General features: G+C 42.5%; 1 protein-coding gene across 3 annotated transcripts in view; it reads left to right on the forward strand.

Annotated features, from left to right (window-relative positions):
- The window catches only part of DNAJC6 (DnaJ heat shock protein family (Hsp40) member C6), a 77,795-nt gene that overhangs the window by 52,092 nt on the left and 10,688 nt on the right, over window positions 1-15,015 (forward strand). For 2 of the 3 annotated variants that reach the window (XM_075832776.1, XM_075832774.1), the window contains 11 exons: window positions 1,906-2,023; window positions 3,059-3,138; window positions 5,258-5,451; window positions 5,546-5,626; window positions 7,969-8,382; window positions 8,806-8,973; window positions 9,887-9,952; window positions 10,210-10,344; window positions 10,967-11,227; window positions 12,504-12,652; window positions 14,149-14,325. In XM_075832776.1, coding sequence (XP_075688891.1) covers window positions 1,906-2,023; window positions 3,059-3,138; window positions 5,258-5,451; window positions 5,546-5,626; window positions 7,969-8,382; window positions 8,806-8,973; window positions 9,887-9,952; window positions 10,210-10,344; window positions 10,967-11,227; window positions 12,504-12,652; window positions 14,149-14,325 — 1,843 coding nt within the window. The remainder of the gene's footprint in view (window positions 1-1,905; window positions 2,024-3,058; window positions 3,139-5,257; window positions 5,452-5,545; window positions 5,627-7,968; window positions 8,383-8,805; window positions 8,974-9,886; window positions 9,953-10,209; window positions 10,345-10,966; window positions 11,228-12,503; window positions 12,653-14,148; window positions 14,326-15,015) is intronic. The other variant, XM_075832775.1, reaches the window with a different exon arrangement.

Below are 15,015 nucleotides of genomic sequence, written 5' to 3' on the forward strand. Positions count from 1 at the left end.
TTGTGCAAAAGTAGAAAAACTTTAAAAAAAACTATAGAAATTTGGTATTGCCGTAATCCGCAGATCATGTCATTCATAGCACACAGTTCCGCATTCAGATACAACGGCGGAAAATAAAAAAAAATGATTCCATTAAAAATGCGGAGATAAAAATAATTTCAATTTTTGCGTCCTAAAGGCCAAGGACATGTTCACACGTGGCAGAGTTTTTCCGCTGCAAATGTTGGTGCTGATTTGGGGCAATTACACAACGAATCTGCAGCAACATTTGCATATTTGACAGGTAATTCAGACGTTGCAGATATCACAGCGGACTTGCCACAGATTTCTGTTTTTGCATTGCGGTTGAAATCCGCAGTGAAATTCCGCTTCTTCTCCGCAACAGACAGTGCATACTGCGGAGGGGAAATTCTGCACCTCAGCTTATAGTCCGCAGCGGAGTTTTCCGCAACGTCTGAACTAACTTGCCTAAAAATTTATTGAAACAAATGTAAAAAACGTCCGCTGGAGAATTCCACTGCAATTCTGCCACGTGTGAATGTGCCCTAAGACTGGCTGCATCATCAGAGAGTTAACGGGCGGGGGTTTTTACGCAGCGCTCTGCTTTTGACGATCTCTCTCTACAATATAAACCTACATATACCAGTGAGTAAACGCCGTTTACAGGAGGACAAAAGGTAATAAGCAGAGTGGCCTTTATTGCTGCATTCACATTTCATGAAGTCCTCGGATTGCACCTAGTGGGGTGATAAGCTTCCAGATCTATCATTTTTTTTGTGTATGAACGATCAATGATGAATAATATTTTTATCGTTTATCAATCATTCGTTTAATTACTGACTATAATATCATAGGAAATTTTGCTGCAAAAATGTTACATGTGAGCGCAGCCTTCGTGCTCATCCCCCCCGTCTGGTGGCACGCAGAGTCCCTGCAGTTCTACACTACTCCGTGTGCTGCCGTATGTTGCTTTGTAGGGGAAAATATTGCCATAATACGCCGTCCAATAGAACATGACATGTATGAATCTAACAGGAAAAACTTGTGTGCCTCCATATGAAATCAGAGACAGGTGCGATATTACAGCCCTGTCTAACTCTGAGGTTGTACAGAGCTGTAATACGGTGGGGTGTGTGACCGGTTTTCCAAACATTGATCTTAGCAATATATGATAAACACTCAATCAGGAAAACCCCTTTATTTTCCTCTTTTTTTTTAACTTTGTACTGATCTTGAGTTAATTCTAATCTTATGCCCTAGTCACATCAAGAGCTGCATTAAAAAATTCTATTGGCTGCCACCTCTAAAACTTAGCTGCAGTGCAGCTTTTTTTTTTTCAACTTCGGCTTACTATACAGAACCTGCATTTTTCCAATTGTCTGACATTATTTGACCACATACTATAATGCAAATGACTGGAAACCAATAGACAGTCTGTGGACATTTTGATTTGGTAGTCAGCCATTACCTGAAGTCTTTGATATGATTGGCTGATTCACATTCGATTTGGCGTTATAAGGGGTATTTTTGTTTTATACCTTCCTACTGCCTCTGGCAATATTGCTTGTACATTTTAAATGTTTGTATTGCTATCAGTCAGTCAACAGCTAGGTCGTCCATCTGATGATTCATTTAAATCTCCTATCTATGGCCAGATTTAATCTCCACTTTGGCATTATAGTAAATCATGCCCTGTACAGAACCAGCAAGGGGCAGCAGAGAAAAGCAGAATTCTTATTGCAGCTCTGGATGTGACTGGAGTATAAGATACAATGTAACTCAAGATTAGTAAAGCAAAGTATTTGTGAAGTTCTCAACATTGTATGTGGATTTAAAGTGTAAACATTTAAGCTGTAAAATTACACAGGAATTTGCCATTTTCCAGTCTTCCCATTTATCTTTTAGAGAGTATCGTGTCCAGGAAGGGAAAGTGGTGTTTCCTCTGGGGATCACGGTCCATGGAGATGTTGTGGTTTCCATTTATCATATGAGGTCTACAATCGGAGGAAGACTACAAGCAAAGGTGAGGACCACGTGGTCTAAGTGTGAAGAACTTATTTGTCATGATCCCGGAAATAAACTATTTGGTGGTTTTAGCAACAAATTTGCTGCAGCATCCGGCAATTGGTCTAATATACCAGCGTTTATAGGATTAAAGTGGTTCTCCAGAAATGTGCAGGGTTGGACTGGCCCCTCAAAAATTAAGATGCTCAACCACAGCAGAATCCATAGAGTTCTTCAGAATACAATGCTACTTAAAGGGGTTGTCTTATTAAGAAAACCCTTTTCCATACACCCTATTAGCGAATTCTGGGGTAATAGAGGGGGGTCCTCTGTTCAGGATCCTCATCTCTTGGGCAGAGTGGAGAGCGGTTACATAGAGCGTCTCTCTCTTTGGAGGACCTCACCTGTCCTGTATTATACAGAAAACACATTGATATGAATGGACACTGTGTAATGCTTTATTTCTCCTGTGGTGGCGCTGCAGGGAAACTGAACACTTACTGTCAGGTTTCCCCACAGATTACAGCTGATCGCTGGGGTCCCACACTTTGTGATCAGCTTATTGTTAAGGGACTCTTCTAACAAGTAGGGATTGTCTAAATCTCGCGAGATCACGCTGAGCTAAGACCGTGTGTGTAAAGCAGCACCGAAACGACCGGTGGACATATCTCAGGAACGGGGGGGGGGGCCTACAAATAAAACAAAAGCACCGCTGGAGTCTGGGAGACAGTGGTAGTAAAGGGAGACTAATGGTTCACTTTTTAGGTCCTATTGACAGGTCCTCTATAAATATAATGTGTGTCTCTTGGAGATTTGGAGCTTTGAATCAGAAAAACTGAGCTCCGACTGCTATAAAGATCCATTGAGAAATTAATCAGCACATAATTTTGGATCTAAAGACGATATGATAAAAAGTGGAAATTCACTTTAGGGATCACTTGTATTATTTCCAAATATTGCTTTTTGATGATATTGAGCTTACAATGCATTTGTTCTGCACAGCCTCTATGTGCAATTACTTTTATTATCTATAACTTTATTTTTTTCATTCCAGATGACAAATACTCAGATATTGCAGATACAGTTTAATACTGGATTTATAACACTCGGGACAACAGTGTTACAATTTACAAAGTAGGTATAAAGCTACAGAGAGCTGGGTAATAATGTATAATTGTATAATATAAATGGATTCTGCACAAATTTGCCTTCTGGGTCTTCCTGGTATACTTCCTATAAGGCCTCATTTACACGAGAGTAATATACGCGCGTGCTTTTCACGCGTGTCATACGCACCTATATTACTCTATGGGGCAGTGCAGACGATGCGTGAATTTTGCGCAGCGCGAGTGCGTAGCATAAAACTCACGACATGTTCTATAATGGTGCGTTTTTCGCGCATCACGCACCCATTGAAGTCAATGGGTGCGTGAAAACCACAAAGGTCGCACGGAAGCACTTCCATGTGAACTGCGTGATTCGCGCAAGAGCTGTCAAACTGAATGTAAACAGAAAAGCACCACGTGCTTTTCTGTTTACAAACATCCGAACGGAGTGTCTTAGACATGAGCGAACCGAACTTTACCGGGTTCGGCCGAACTCGTTTTGACCGAACCCGGCAAGAGACAGTCACTGTGCAGGGTGCTGAAAGAGTTAAACTGGTTCAGCACCCTGGACAGTGACTTCCGATTCCAATATACGTGAACGTGTGAAAAAAAAAAAAAGTTCTGACTTACCGATAACTCCCGGCTTCTTCCTCCAGTCTGACCTCCCGGGATGACAATTCAGTCCAAGTGACAGCTTCAGCCAATCACAAGCCAAGCACAGGCTGCAGCGGTCACATGGACTTCCGCGTCATCCAGGGAGGTGGGGCCAGATGTCAAGAGAGGCGCGTCACCAAGGCAACGGCCGGGAAGTTCTCGGTAAGTACGAACCTCTTTTTTTTTAAACAGGTTACTCGATATGGTGATCGGAATGCACTGTCGAGGGTGCTGAAAGAGTTACTGCCGATCAGTTAACTCTTTCAGCACCATGGACAGTGACTGACGTCGACTAGCCTCATCTCTATGATGGCGGCTGCGCGAAAATCACGCAGCCGCGCATCATACACGGATGACACACGGAGCTGTCAAGTGCCTTTTGCGCACGCAAAACGCTGCGTTTTTTGCGCGAGCAAAACGCACACGCTCGTGTAAATGAGGCCTAAGGGTAATTTCTCTACCTGCATAGGAAGCCGCTATATTTCCTATATGGGTATGGATATTTGCACTGGAGAAGGCAAAAAACCTGTACAGACCCAATATGTCTCACAGCTGAAGGTTTGCTACAATTGTTCCCAGTCGAGACGAGAGGTAAACACATCAGCAGCACCTGTCCTGATAAATTGCTACAATGTATCAGTGCAGGTAAAATGTATCAGCCTGGAATTCCAGACTGTAGCTCTAAGTGCCTGTTCACATCACTGTTGCCCTTCCGTTGAGGGGTTCCGTCGGATGTTCCGTCGGGTTAACCCCTCAATGGAAAGGCAAATGGAAACGTTAGCTAGGTTTCCGTCACCATTGAGTTCAATGGGGAGGGAAACGGAAGCTGAGGTTTCCGTTTGCCTTTCCGCTGAGGGGTTAACGCGACGGAAACCTCCGACAGAACCCCTCAGCGGAAAGGAACGCTGATGTGAACACAGCCTTAAAGGGATTTTTTTAGACTGGATACAATTGTAACAAACCTTTAGCTGTGAGAAGCATTAGGCTAAGTTCACACTGGCGTTACTATACGTTTTACCTCTCTTCCTTCAGATTTAGGGAGGATCGATGCGTTAAACGGAAAGCAACGGTTTCCGTTAGAATTACCATTGATTTCATTGGTAATTCTTTTGTTTCAGTTGCTTTCCGTTTGTCTCTGTCCGCTAGGTTTCCGTTTTTTGAACGGAAACAAAAGTTCTGCAGACTGCACTTTTGTTTCCGTTCAAAAAAACAGAAACCTAGCGATCGGAGACAAACGGAAAGCAACTGAAACAAAAGAATTACCATTGAAATCAATGGTGATTCTAAGGAAACCATTGCTTTCCGTTTAATGCATCGATCCTCCCTAAATCTGACGGAAGAGAGGTGAACGTATAGTAACGCTAGTGTGAACGAAGCCTTAGGCAAAAAATGCTAAATAAAGTGTGAACACGGCCTAAATCCGACCAAAATAATTCAATAATATGAACATTGATGAATTAATTGATTCATATTTTTCGTACTTGACTCTGCAGACCAGAACTTGATGCTTGTGACTCTCCAGATAAATACCCTCAGCTGTTTCATGTTACCCTGGACATTGAGATCGAAGACACCGATAGACAGACCGACCTCAGCCCTCCATGGGAGAATTTTATATCTAAAGACGTGAACCCCAGTATCCTGTTCTCATCACAGCAGGAGCAGCAGGACGCACTGGCTGTGGGGGGTAAGTGCACGAGCAGAGATATTCTTACCAGACCAAGAATCATCCTGTGCTCATCTCTAGAAGACAACTTATCTTCTGTCTGTGTTTGAAACAGGCAAAACTCCTGTAGAACAACATCAAGACAACATCAAGAATGCCGGGCAGGGGGCTTTTTTCTCATCCTTGAGCTGGCAAGGTAAGAACTGCGATATAAAACAACAAAATGTGAGAAATTGTCATCTGCCGCAAGTCTACAATTCATAAGATAGTCAAGATACTTTAATGGAGTTTTCCGGTTTTATATTAATTACTAGTTTAGTAATTCCCTATCTCCTAGCTAATCTAATAGGCGCCGTCACACTGATAATTCTAGTGAAAATTGTGTCCCAAAAAGTTTATTATTTTAGAAGTTATGAGCTTTTTTCTTAATATGCAAATGAGGCTATACTTGACAAATGGGTGTCACCACCAGCGATTCTCTTGAGGTGGAGCCTCCTCACAGCCTCTGACGCCGTCCTATCAGCATGAAGCTGCTTCACACAGTGTGAGAGACTGAGACTGGAGGGAAGGGGGATGACTTCAAGCAGCAAAATCTCCGGCTGTGGACCACCTAGAACAGCGGTTCTGGTGTCATATGAAAGATGAGATTCTCATCTTTCATATAACACCATGATCGCAGTTCTAGCTGCAGATATCACCAGTTGAATACACAGTCGAGAATGGAAGCTGCATACTATATGATCACGCTGTGTTGCTGGACAGGGAAGGGGGAGAAGCTGTATGCTGATTGGACAGCGTCATACAGAAAACATTAAGTTGCCCAGACTGAAAGGAAAGAGTCACCTCCTATTTGGCTATTAGAGACTCATTAGCATATTTAGAAAAATGCTCATAGCTTTGCAAAAAACAAACATTCTTCAAAACAAATCACACTGTAGTTATCAGCAGCAAAGCGCCTATTCGATTAGTTAGGAGATAGGGAATTAATAAACTAGTGACAGATCCTAATCAAAGGGTTTTTCCTGATCTTAAATTGTGTTCAGATGGTTAACTACAGTAAGATTAGTCACTTACTAATGTGCTGTCTGTAGCTGAAATGCTTCTGTCTCACATGTCACATGACCATGGGTGTTTATCTCCTGCTTATGTGACGTCTCGTACATTGAACACGTGGTTATCTCCCCCTCCCTAAATTACGGTGCTTCAGACATCACATTCCTCTTATCTCCTTGCTCCCCCCCCCCCCCACTCTCCCTGTGTCTGGAGGGATCTTGTTTCATATGCTGGGCAGCAGATAGTGCAATGTCCAGTGAGCAGCAGATATTGTGTCTCAATATAAGGCAGTGAGTAATTATAGCACTACCTTACACCATGTGTGTAAATATGGCATTCAGGCCCAACACCATATTTATGAAGCCTCTTGTAAAGATCGTGTCTGTAAAACCCATTTAGTGAGGCACTTCTGCACCAGGATTTTCTCTGGGTACATGCCCACCCCTAATGAAGTTCAGTAGAGGGTATGAGGAAGCAGGTGGTTATGACTCTATAGCAAGGGTAAATTCACACGAGATCAATTCGATTTTTTTCACAGCAAATCTGCAAAAATCCACAGGAAAATCTGCAGCGGCAAACCCGCACCAAATCGCGTGGATTTTGTTGCAGATTTGCTGCTACAAATTTTTGAGCGGATTCTAAAAAGGGAAATAAAAAGTCTGCAGATTTTGTTGCGGATCCTCCGGTAATCCGCAGGATTTCTTTGCGGATTTTGACTATCCTGTGTAAGGCGATGGGGGAAGATCTGCTTTATAAACTGACATGCTGCAGATTTTTTAAAAATCCCGAACAGAAGGTTAATTTCTGCTCGGAAAAAAATAATTCTGCAGCGTATAGATAAGATTGTGACAATGCCATCCACTTGTCTGCTATTGTATTCTGCTGTGGATTTTCTGTGCGCAAATCTGCACGGAGAATCTGCTGCTTATTCGCCTTATATGCATTTACCCTAACATTAGTATGTCTCTAAAGCCATTGCTTGACATGAGTGCACAATGGCAACTGCAAGCTACATGCAAGGGGCCTGAGGGCCACATATGGCTCCTGAGTTACTAGCTGGGGAATGCTGCCTTATGGTGTTCTTAGGCTGGATTCACACGAGCATGTTCGGTCCGTAAAGGACGGAACGTATTTCGGCCACTGAACACACTGCAGGGAGCCGGACTGAACACACTGCAGGGAGCCGGGCTCCTAGCATCATAGTTATGTACAACGCTAGGAGTCCCTGCCTCGCTGCGGGACAACTGTCCCGTACTGTAATCATGTTTTCAGTACGGGACAGTAGTTCCACGTACTGAATAGTGTTCGGTTTGTTACATAGACCGTACGACATCACAAACCCTTATACAGTATTACAAGTTCCCCTTTAGTTTCATGTGAACCACTACAGGTCGCCGACTCATAGGGGAACTTGTCTATCCCTAAAAAAAAATTAAAAGCTCTGATCCCTGAATCTCTTCATGTTCTTCTGTATTGATTCCATAGACCAGAAGTCGGACAAGGCCAGTTCTCATCCAGCCTCAGACGATCGGGCTGTCCTGGTCCATGAAGAGAGCGAACCATCAGACGATGAACTTCTATCCCTCTCCAGTCAGCACAGTAACACCAGCGGAGAAAAGCACCATGGAACCCCCAAACACAAAAAGATCGACCCTCCGGCTCATGCAGCCCCACCGGAAGATGTGGATCTGCTCTGCCTAGGTGGAAGCGCAGTAAATAAAGCTCCATCTCAGCCAAAAGCACCCCCGTCTAACTCTGACCTCCTTAATGACCTTTTTGGGGCAGCTCAGGCACCTGGAGATGCCATGTTCCCGGCGGGAGGAGTGGGATCTGCTAACTCAACCCCACGGCGATCTGCAGCTTCACCTTCTCCATCACAGTCTCCGAAAATAGGGGAAGGTACAATGAACTTGCCAGGACTTCGGCTATAGATGCATTTATGATTCTTCTGATCATCTGATCTGATTCTTCTGTTCTGTTTTACTGATACCGAACTCCAATAATATAATTCTGTCTGCCTTCAGCCACCACTAGGGGGAGCTCAGGAGCTTACTACATACTGTTCATACAGTGAACTCAATAATAAATCTGTATGCAATAAGCTCCCCCTAGTGGTGATTGAATGATCCTTTTATGTGTTGGTATCTCATCACTATATGAATTTCTACATAGACATATGAAAATGGTGGTCTCTTTAATGTGTTCACTTGCTGACCATACAAAAGTCAATTTGCCTCTGGTCACATCAATGCTAAAGTGGTGCACACCACAAGATGTCTGCAATGGTGGATCTGATATTTAACTCTTCTTTACCATTTGCAGCTTCCACTTTTGATCTGTTCGGATCAAGCCCAAAACAGCCAGCTCCAGACTTGCTTGGCTCCTTCCTGAGTGCTTCAAAAGCCACCTCCGGAGAAACATTTCTGCAAGCCACAAGAAGTCCGTCCCCGTCTCCGACCCCAGTAGGCAACGCTGATCCTTTTAACATGGGTAAGATGTCAACATTTTGTCAATTTAACCTTAATACAAAAATAAGAACGACGTTAAATATAAGTCACTTTATCATTTATATATTTTATTTAAAGAGTTCCATTAATTAGATAAAGTCTGTAGAAGATAAATAATTTGCTATTTAATTTTTATTCCTAAAAACTTTCATGGGGTCGGCCTTATTGGAGACACACCCTCTCATCCTAAATTGTCTATATAGACCGTACAGCAGGGTGTGTGTGCTTTATGGCAGCTGCAATACATTGGAGTTCATGGACAGAAAAGTGTCCATAGACTAATACAGTCTCCAGGAAGATATGGATTATAGCCACTCTCCCAGAGACTAGTGAATGGCAAGGAATCTGCATGCAAAGCCTTATCTGTGTGTATAGTAAATAGTATTACTTTTCTGTCTTATCTAAGCCTCCAGCAGTACAATAGCTCTGTCATTACTCCCCCTTCCTCTGCAGACCCTGTCCTAGTCTACACAGTAAAGCTGACAAGTGAGCTACAGAAAACGGGAATTGCTCCAGCAATCAGTGTGAAAACTGGGATATTACAGGATTATTTTTTTAAGGATAGTCACATCCCTCTGCTGTATGTGACCCATTGCTAAAGGTGTATATCAACTATGTGTATGTGCATAGAAAGTAATGAATGTATTATGTCCATGCAGACAGGCTATACAGATAAGCGTAGATCATTGTACAAAGCGTCCCTGCACCCAGGAGTCCTTAGAACAGTCCCTGAGCTGTCCAGGACCAAGGTTTAACACAATATATAGTAGAAAAACAGATAGTAACACATACAGAGCTCCTTTTAGGTACACCAGTATTTGGCTTGATTATGCAGGAAGCTCTTATCTGCTACCAAAAAGACTCTATTCTCTATATATTTTGGTTTTCTTCACCAGCTCCACCCTCCGTATCCATCCAGCCTGATCTATCATCATCGTGGGACTGGGGTACTCCAGCACAAGGTAAAGCCGCAAAGATGTAACTTGAAGCCCCAATGCAAAATCTGTAACAGGGACCCCAGACCTCCCTGTGGCATTTATATTACTGGTATCTTCTTAGGTGGCAGAGGGGCCCAGGCACCAGGGCAACTGCACTCCCTACCTCTGCAGCCCTGTAAAGCAGAGCTTCCAGTCTTGTCCTGGATCTTTTGTCATTTCTATTTTGTAATATCAGACAGTCCATGATCTTTTATCGATCTTTTATCTTTCATTTTCTGAAGGGGGATTAGGAGTAGGGAGCAGATCAGCTGCTACCAGCCCCACTGGATCACCACATGGTACCCCACAGCACCAGAGCAAGCCGCAAAGTCTCGATCCATTTGCCGACCTTAGCACTCTGGGGGCAAATCTTGCTGGTAATATATTTTTTTATAACCTGCTCTGCAAAAGCAGCAGATGATAGATATTTGTCATCCTCTCCTATAAAGTTGTAAGCAGTTCTATTCAGCCATTTCTTTGTTACATCTGTGTGTGACAAGCAATATAGCCGTTATTACAGTCTCCACAGGGGTTGTCATCCGTCTTTCCAAGACTCCTGAAAGGCAAATCTACCTAGTTAAGAGCTGATACTGTACATGCCTGCTTGTAAAGGTGGATTTTCTGTTCAGGAGTCTATAACAGCCGGATGACACCCCATGTGGGAGCTTTAATGGGCACCATATTGGTTGTCACCCGGCTTTTCTAGATGATTAGCTGAATATTTAACACGTGACTGAAAAACGTATAATTGTTGTGTTTTTTTTTTATTATGTTCTATAAAGGGTAGGTATGGTTTTGAAACCAATTTTATATTTCCAATGTATCTAAAATAAAAAAGAAAGCAGTTTTGCAAAAAATCTTGATTAAAAAAATCTCTGTTTGTGTCTCCATGGTAACAGACTACGAACAAACCCTGTGTAGTCTGATCCTGCAGTCTTGTGTTACTTTCCTCTCTTGTTGTCACTCTCATCATCCATGTGTTACTGTGTCTTGATGTAGGTGGTTCCTCATTTGCAAGTAAGCCAACAACACCAACTGGATGCAGCGGAGGATTTCCCCCTGTAGGGTCACCCCAGAAGCCATCTCCTCAGCACGCAGGAGGCAGCTGGCACCCGAACTCTGGATATTCTTGGCAATCACATTCCAAGCCACAACAAAATGTCCCACACTCGTCACCGCAAAATAGACCCAACTACAATATCAGCTTTTCTGCAGTGAACAGTGGGCAGAATGATAAAGGGAAGAATGCAGCCGGGCCTGGTGAGTCTTTTTATGAATTCTCCAGGTTATCATACATACCCAATTCTGCAACTTTCTAATATGCTTTGAGTTATAATTTCTCACCATTTTCAAGATCTCTGTTTACTGTCAGTAAATAGAAACATTCTTGTATACATCCGGAGGCTGAGGACCCTTTACAGACTGAACACTTCTCACAGCTGATGGTTTGTTACAGTCTTACCCAGTCTAGACAATCTCTTGTGAGCTGAACATCAGCAGCACAAATCCCTTTCCCGTTCTGATTTACATTTTCTGCAATGTATCAGTGCAGGCAAAATGTATCAACGTGGAGTTTAGGCTTTTCAGCTCACAGAGGAATTACTAGACTGGATACAATGCAAGCAAACCCTCGGGCCTCATACACACGACCATAGAATTCATCCGTAATTACGGACCCATTCACTTCTATTGACTACGGACACCTTCCCATATATTCACGGGAAGGTGTCCATGCCATAGAAAGGCTCCGCAAAAGATAAGACATGTCCTATTTTTTGCTTTTTACGGACCGTGCTCCCATACTTTTATATGGGAGCACGGCACGCATATGCAGGTGGCTGTCCGCGGCCGTCCGTGCCTGTAATCACGGACCGTGATTACGGGAACGGTTGTGTGCAGGGGGCCTTAGTCGTGAGAAGTATTAAATCTGTTCAGGTTTTCAGTCTCTGGAGATAAACAAGACCCATGCACTGACTGCAAGCAGAGATCTTGAAAGAAGAGAAAAATTGGAACTCAAAGTATATTAGAAAGTTGAGGAACTTTTCATTATAAAAACTTTTTTTTGCTGTATTTGTTGTATTTTGGCCCCTACAGTTGTAGACCACAGCCAGATGTCACATAGAAGTCCTAGTCACACAATGGGGAGATTTACTAAACAAAATACGCCAAAATAGTTGAGTACATGTTGTGCACCAAATTTGTAATATGTTTTAGACACTATTGGCACCGACATCACCAGTTATGAAAAGTGCCTAGAAAAAAAAAGAAACCGCAGAATATTTTATAACAATGTGCAATATTTTTTGGGCAAAAATATTGATGTAAAGTATACCAGGCATGAAGTGGTGTAAGAAAAGAAAATGTCTAACAAGTTGAGCCTAATTCATAGCATGTGCGGCTTTTGGAAAAATTTGGTGCATTTTTTCTTAAAGCAAACTTAAAATTGGTATTGTACTTTTCGGAAGACAGTACCATCATGTCTATAGCCAGCTGTACAGAAACCAGTCCTTATAAATGGTTATTCTTGTTGTTTAAGAAGTGAAACCGAAGGCTTCGGCTGACAACTTTGAAGATTTGCTCTCTAGTCAGGGATTTAACGCACACAAGGACAGGAAGGGACCAAGAACTATTGCTGAAATGAGAAAGGAAGAAATGTCAAAAGAAATGGATCCAGAGAAACTAAAGGTGAGGACAATGAGTTAGTATAGTGCCAGACTGTCTGTACAGTGCACCAGAGAGGAAGGATGTCTAAGGAGGATGAAAGCATGGACAGCTCCTCCGACCATCCTATTTTAGAGTGTATGTTCCCCTCTGAATACCATTTTACAGTTTTTACATAGATATAATCTACATAATAAGTGGAGTCACTATGTACATAAATTACATTACTTATCCTGTACTGATCCTGAGTTACATCCTGTATTATACTCCAGAGCTGCACTCACTATTCTGCTGGTGGAGTCACTGTGTACATACATTACATTACTTATCCTGTACTGATCCTGAGTTACATCCTGTATTATACTCCAGAGCTGTACTCACTATTCTGCTGGTGGAGTCACTGTGTACATACATCACATTACTTATCCTGTACTGATCCTGAGTTACATCCTGTATTATACTCCAGAGCTGCACTCACTATTCTGCTGGTGGAGTCACTGTGTACATACATTACATTACTTATCCTGTACTGATCCTGAGTTATATCCTGTATTATACTCCAGAGCTGCACTCACTATTCTGCTGGTGTAGTCACTGTGTACATACATGACATTACTTATCCTATACTGATCCTGAGTTACATCCTGTATTATACTCCAGAGCTGCACTCACTATTCTGCTGGTGGAGTCACTGTGTACATACATGACATTACTTATCCTATACTGATCCTGAGTTACATCCTGTATTATAATCCAGAGCTGCACTCATTATTCTGCTGGTGGAGTCACTGTGTACATACATTACTTATCCTGTACTGATCCTGAGTTATATCCTGTATTATACTCCAGAGCTGCACTCCCTATTCTGCTGGTGGAGTCACTGTGTACATACATGACATTATTAATCCTGTACTGATCCTGAGTTACATCTTGTATTAAATTCCGGAGCTGCACTCACTGTTCTGCTGGTGGAGTCACTGTGTACTTACATTAATTATCCTGTACTGATCCTTAGTTATACCTGTATTGTACTCCAGAGCTGCACTCACTATTCTGCTGGAGGAGTCACTCTGTATATATACAGTCGACAAGCTCGTGTACAGACACGTCCTCTAACAATGCAATTCTACAATGCAGTTAGTTTTTCCACCGTTAGATTACTTTACATTGCCTGTGAAAAATTCCCAGAATTCTAATTCCCAGTATAAGTTCTGTGCAGACACTGAACAAGCAGGGAATAGTGGAAGTTTTCACCTTTGAAGCCTGCAGAACTTTGAATGCAGCTCTGGAGAATAATACCAGCTGTAACTGAGGACCTATACAATATAGTGTAATAAGGGAAACTTACTCTGCTTTTTATGTGCTGTAAAATATTTCTCATTATGTAAACCACAAAAGGGTGTTCAAAGGATATTAGTCTTTAGGTCACACATCAACTTTACCATGGCCTGTCACCTTCACTTCTCATTATTCCAGTACCCGGCGTCCTTTTGTTTATATAGACTTGTATGTCTCTGCAGATCTTAGACTGGATTGAAGGTAAAGAGCGGAACATCCGAGCTTTGCTCTCCACCATGCACACTGTGCTCTGGGCAGGGGAGACCAAGTGGAAAATAGTCGGCATGGCGGATCTAGTCACCCCAGAACAAGTTAAAAAAGTGTACCGGAGAGCTGTGCTAGTGGTTCACCCAGACAAGGTAAGTACAAGTTCTGCTACGATATGATAGAGAGCGCGTATGTATGTAATATGGTAATATGTCTTTATAGGGTTGTCTCATTGCAGACACAGATCTTAGCGATATGCCACCAATATCTGGCTGTGGGGGTCCAACTGCAGAGAACGAAATGGCAGTGGCGCTAGGAAAGCCGTGTTTCTTACGTCTCCCGTCTGCTCCACTCGGCTGCAGGAGAAGTGGAGCAGTTCGCGTCACTTTCTCTTCATTATACCCCTCGGCCAGGGTCACAGTGTTCGGACCCCCGCTATTGTCTGTGGTGAGACAACCCTTTTAATACAAAAAAGATCAAAATGAAATAAGTAAGTTTGTGAACAAAAACATCCAATAAATTGGAAATAAATTTATAAAATTAAATGTATGTGTTGACTGGAAGAGAATCTGAGTATCTCGTCATAAATCAATAAAATAATTTATTGATACCCTATATAAGATAAAAGCATAGACTGGAAGAGTTTCGGGTGTCACTGCTTATCCTTCAGGTGAGCTCCCCCTAGTGGTGGCTACAGGCTGCCACAATTTTGGCTGTGTGTAGAGTAGCAGGGCATGTTGAGCTCAGTTTGAAATCATACTGCACAGAATTTAAAGGGGTTATCTGGGATGTGAAATAAACAAAAAAAAGTTATACTTACCTTTCCTTTCCCCAGTGGTTGT

This window comes from Rhinoderma darwinii, chromosome 7 (assembly GCF_050947455.1).
Source record: "Rhinoderma darwinii isolate aRhiDar2 chromosome 7, aRhiDar2.hap1, whole genome shotgun sequence".
Lineage (NCBI taxonomy): Eukaryota > Metazoa > Chordata > Amphibia > Anura > Rhinodermatidae > Rhinoderma > Rhinoderma darwinii.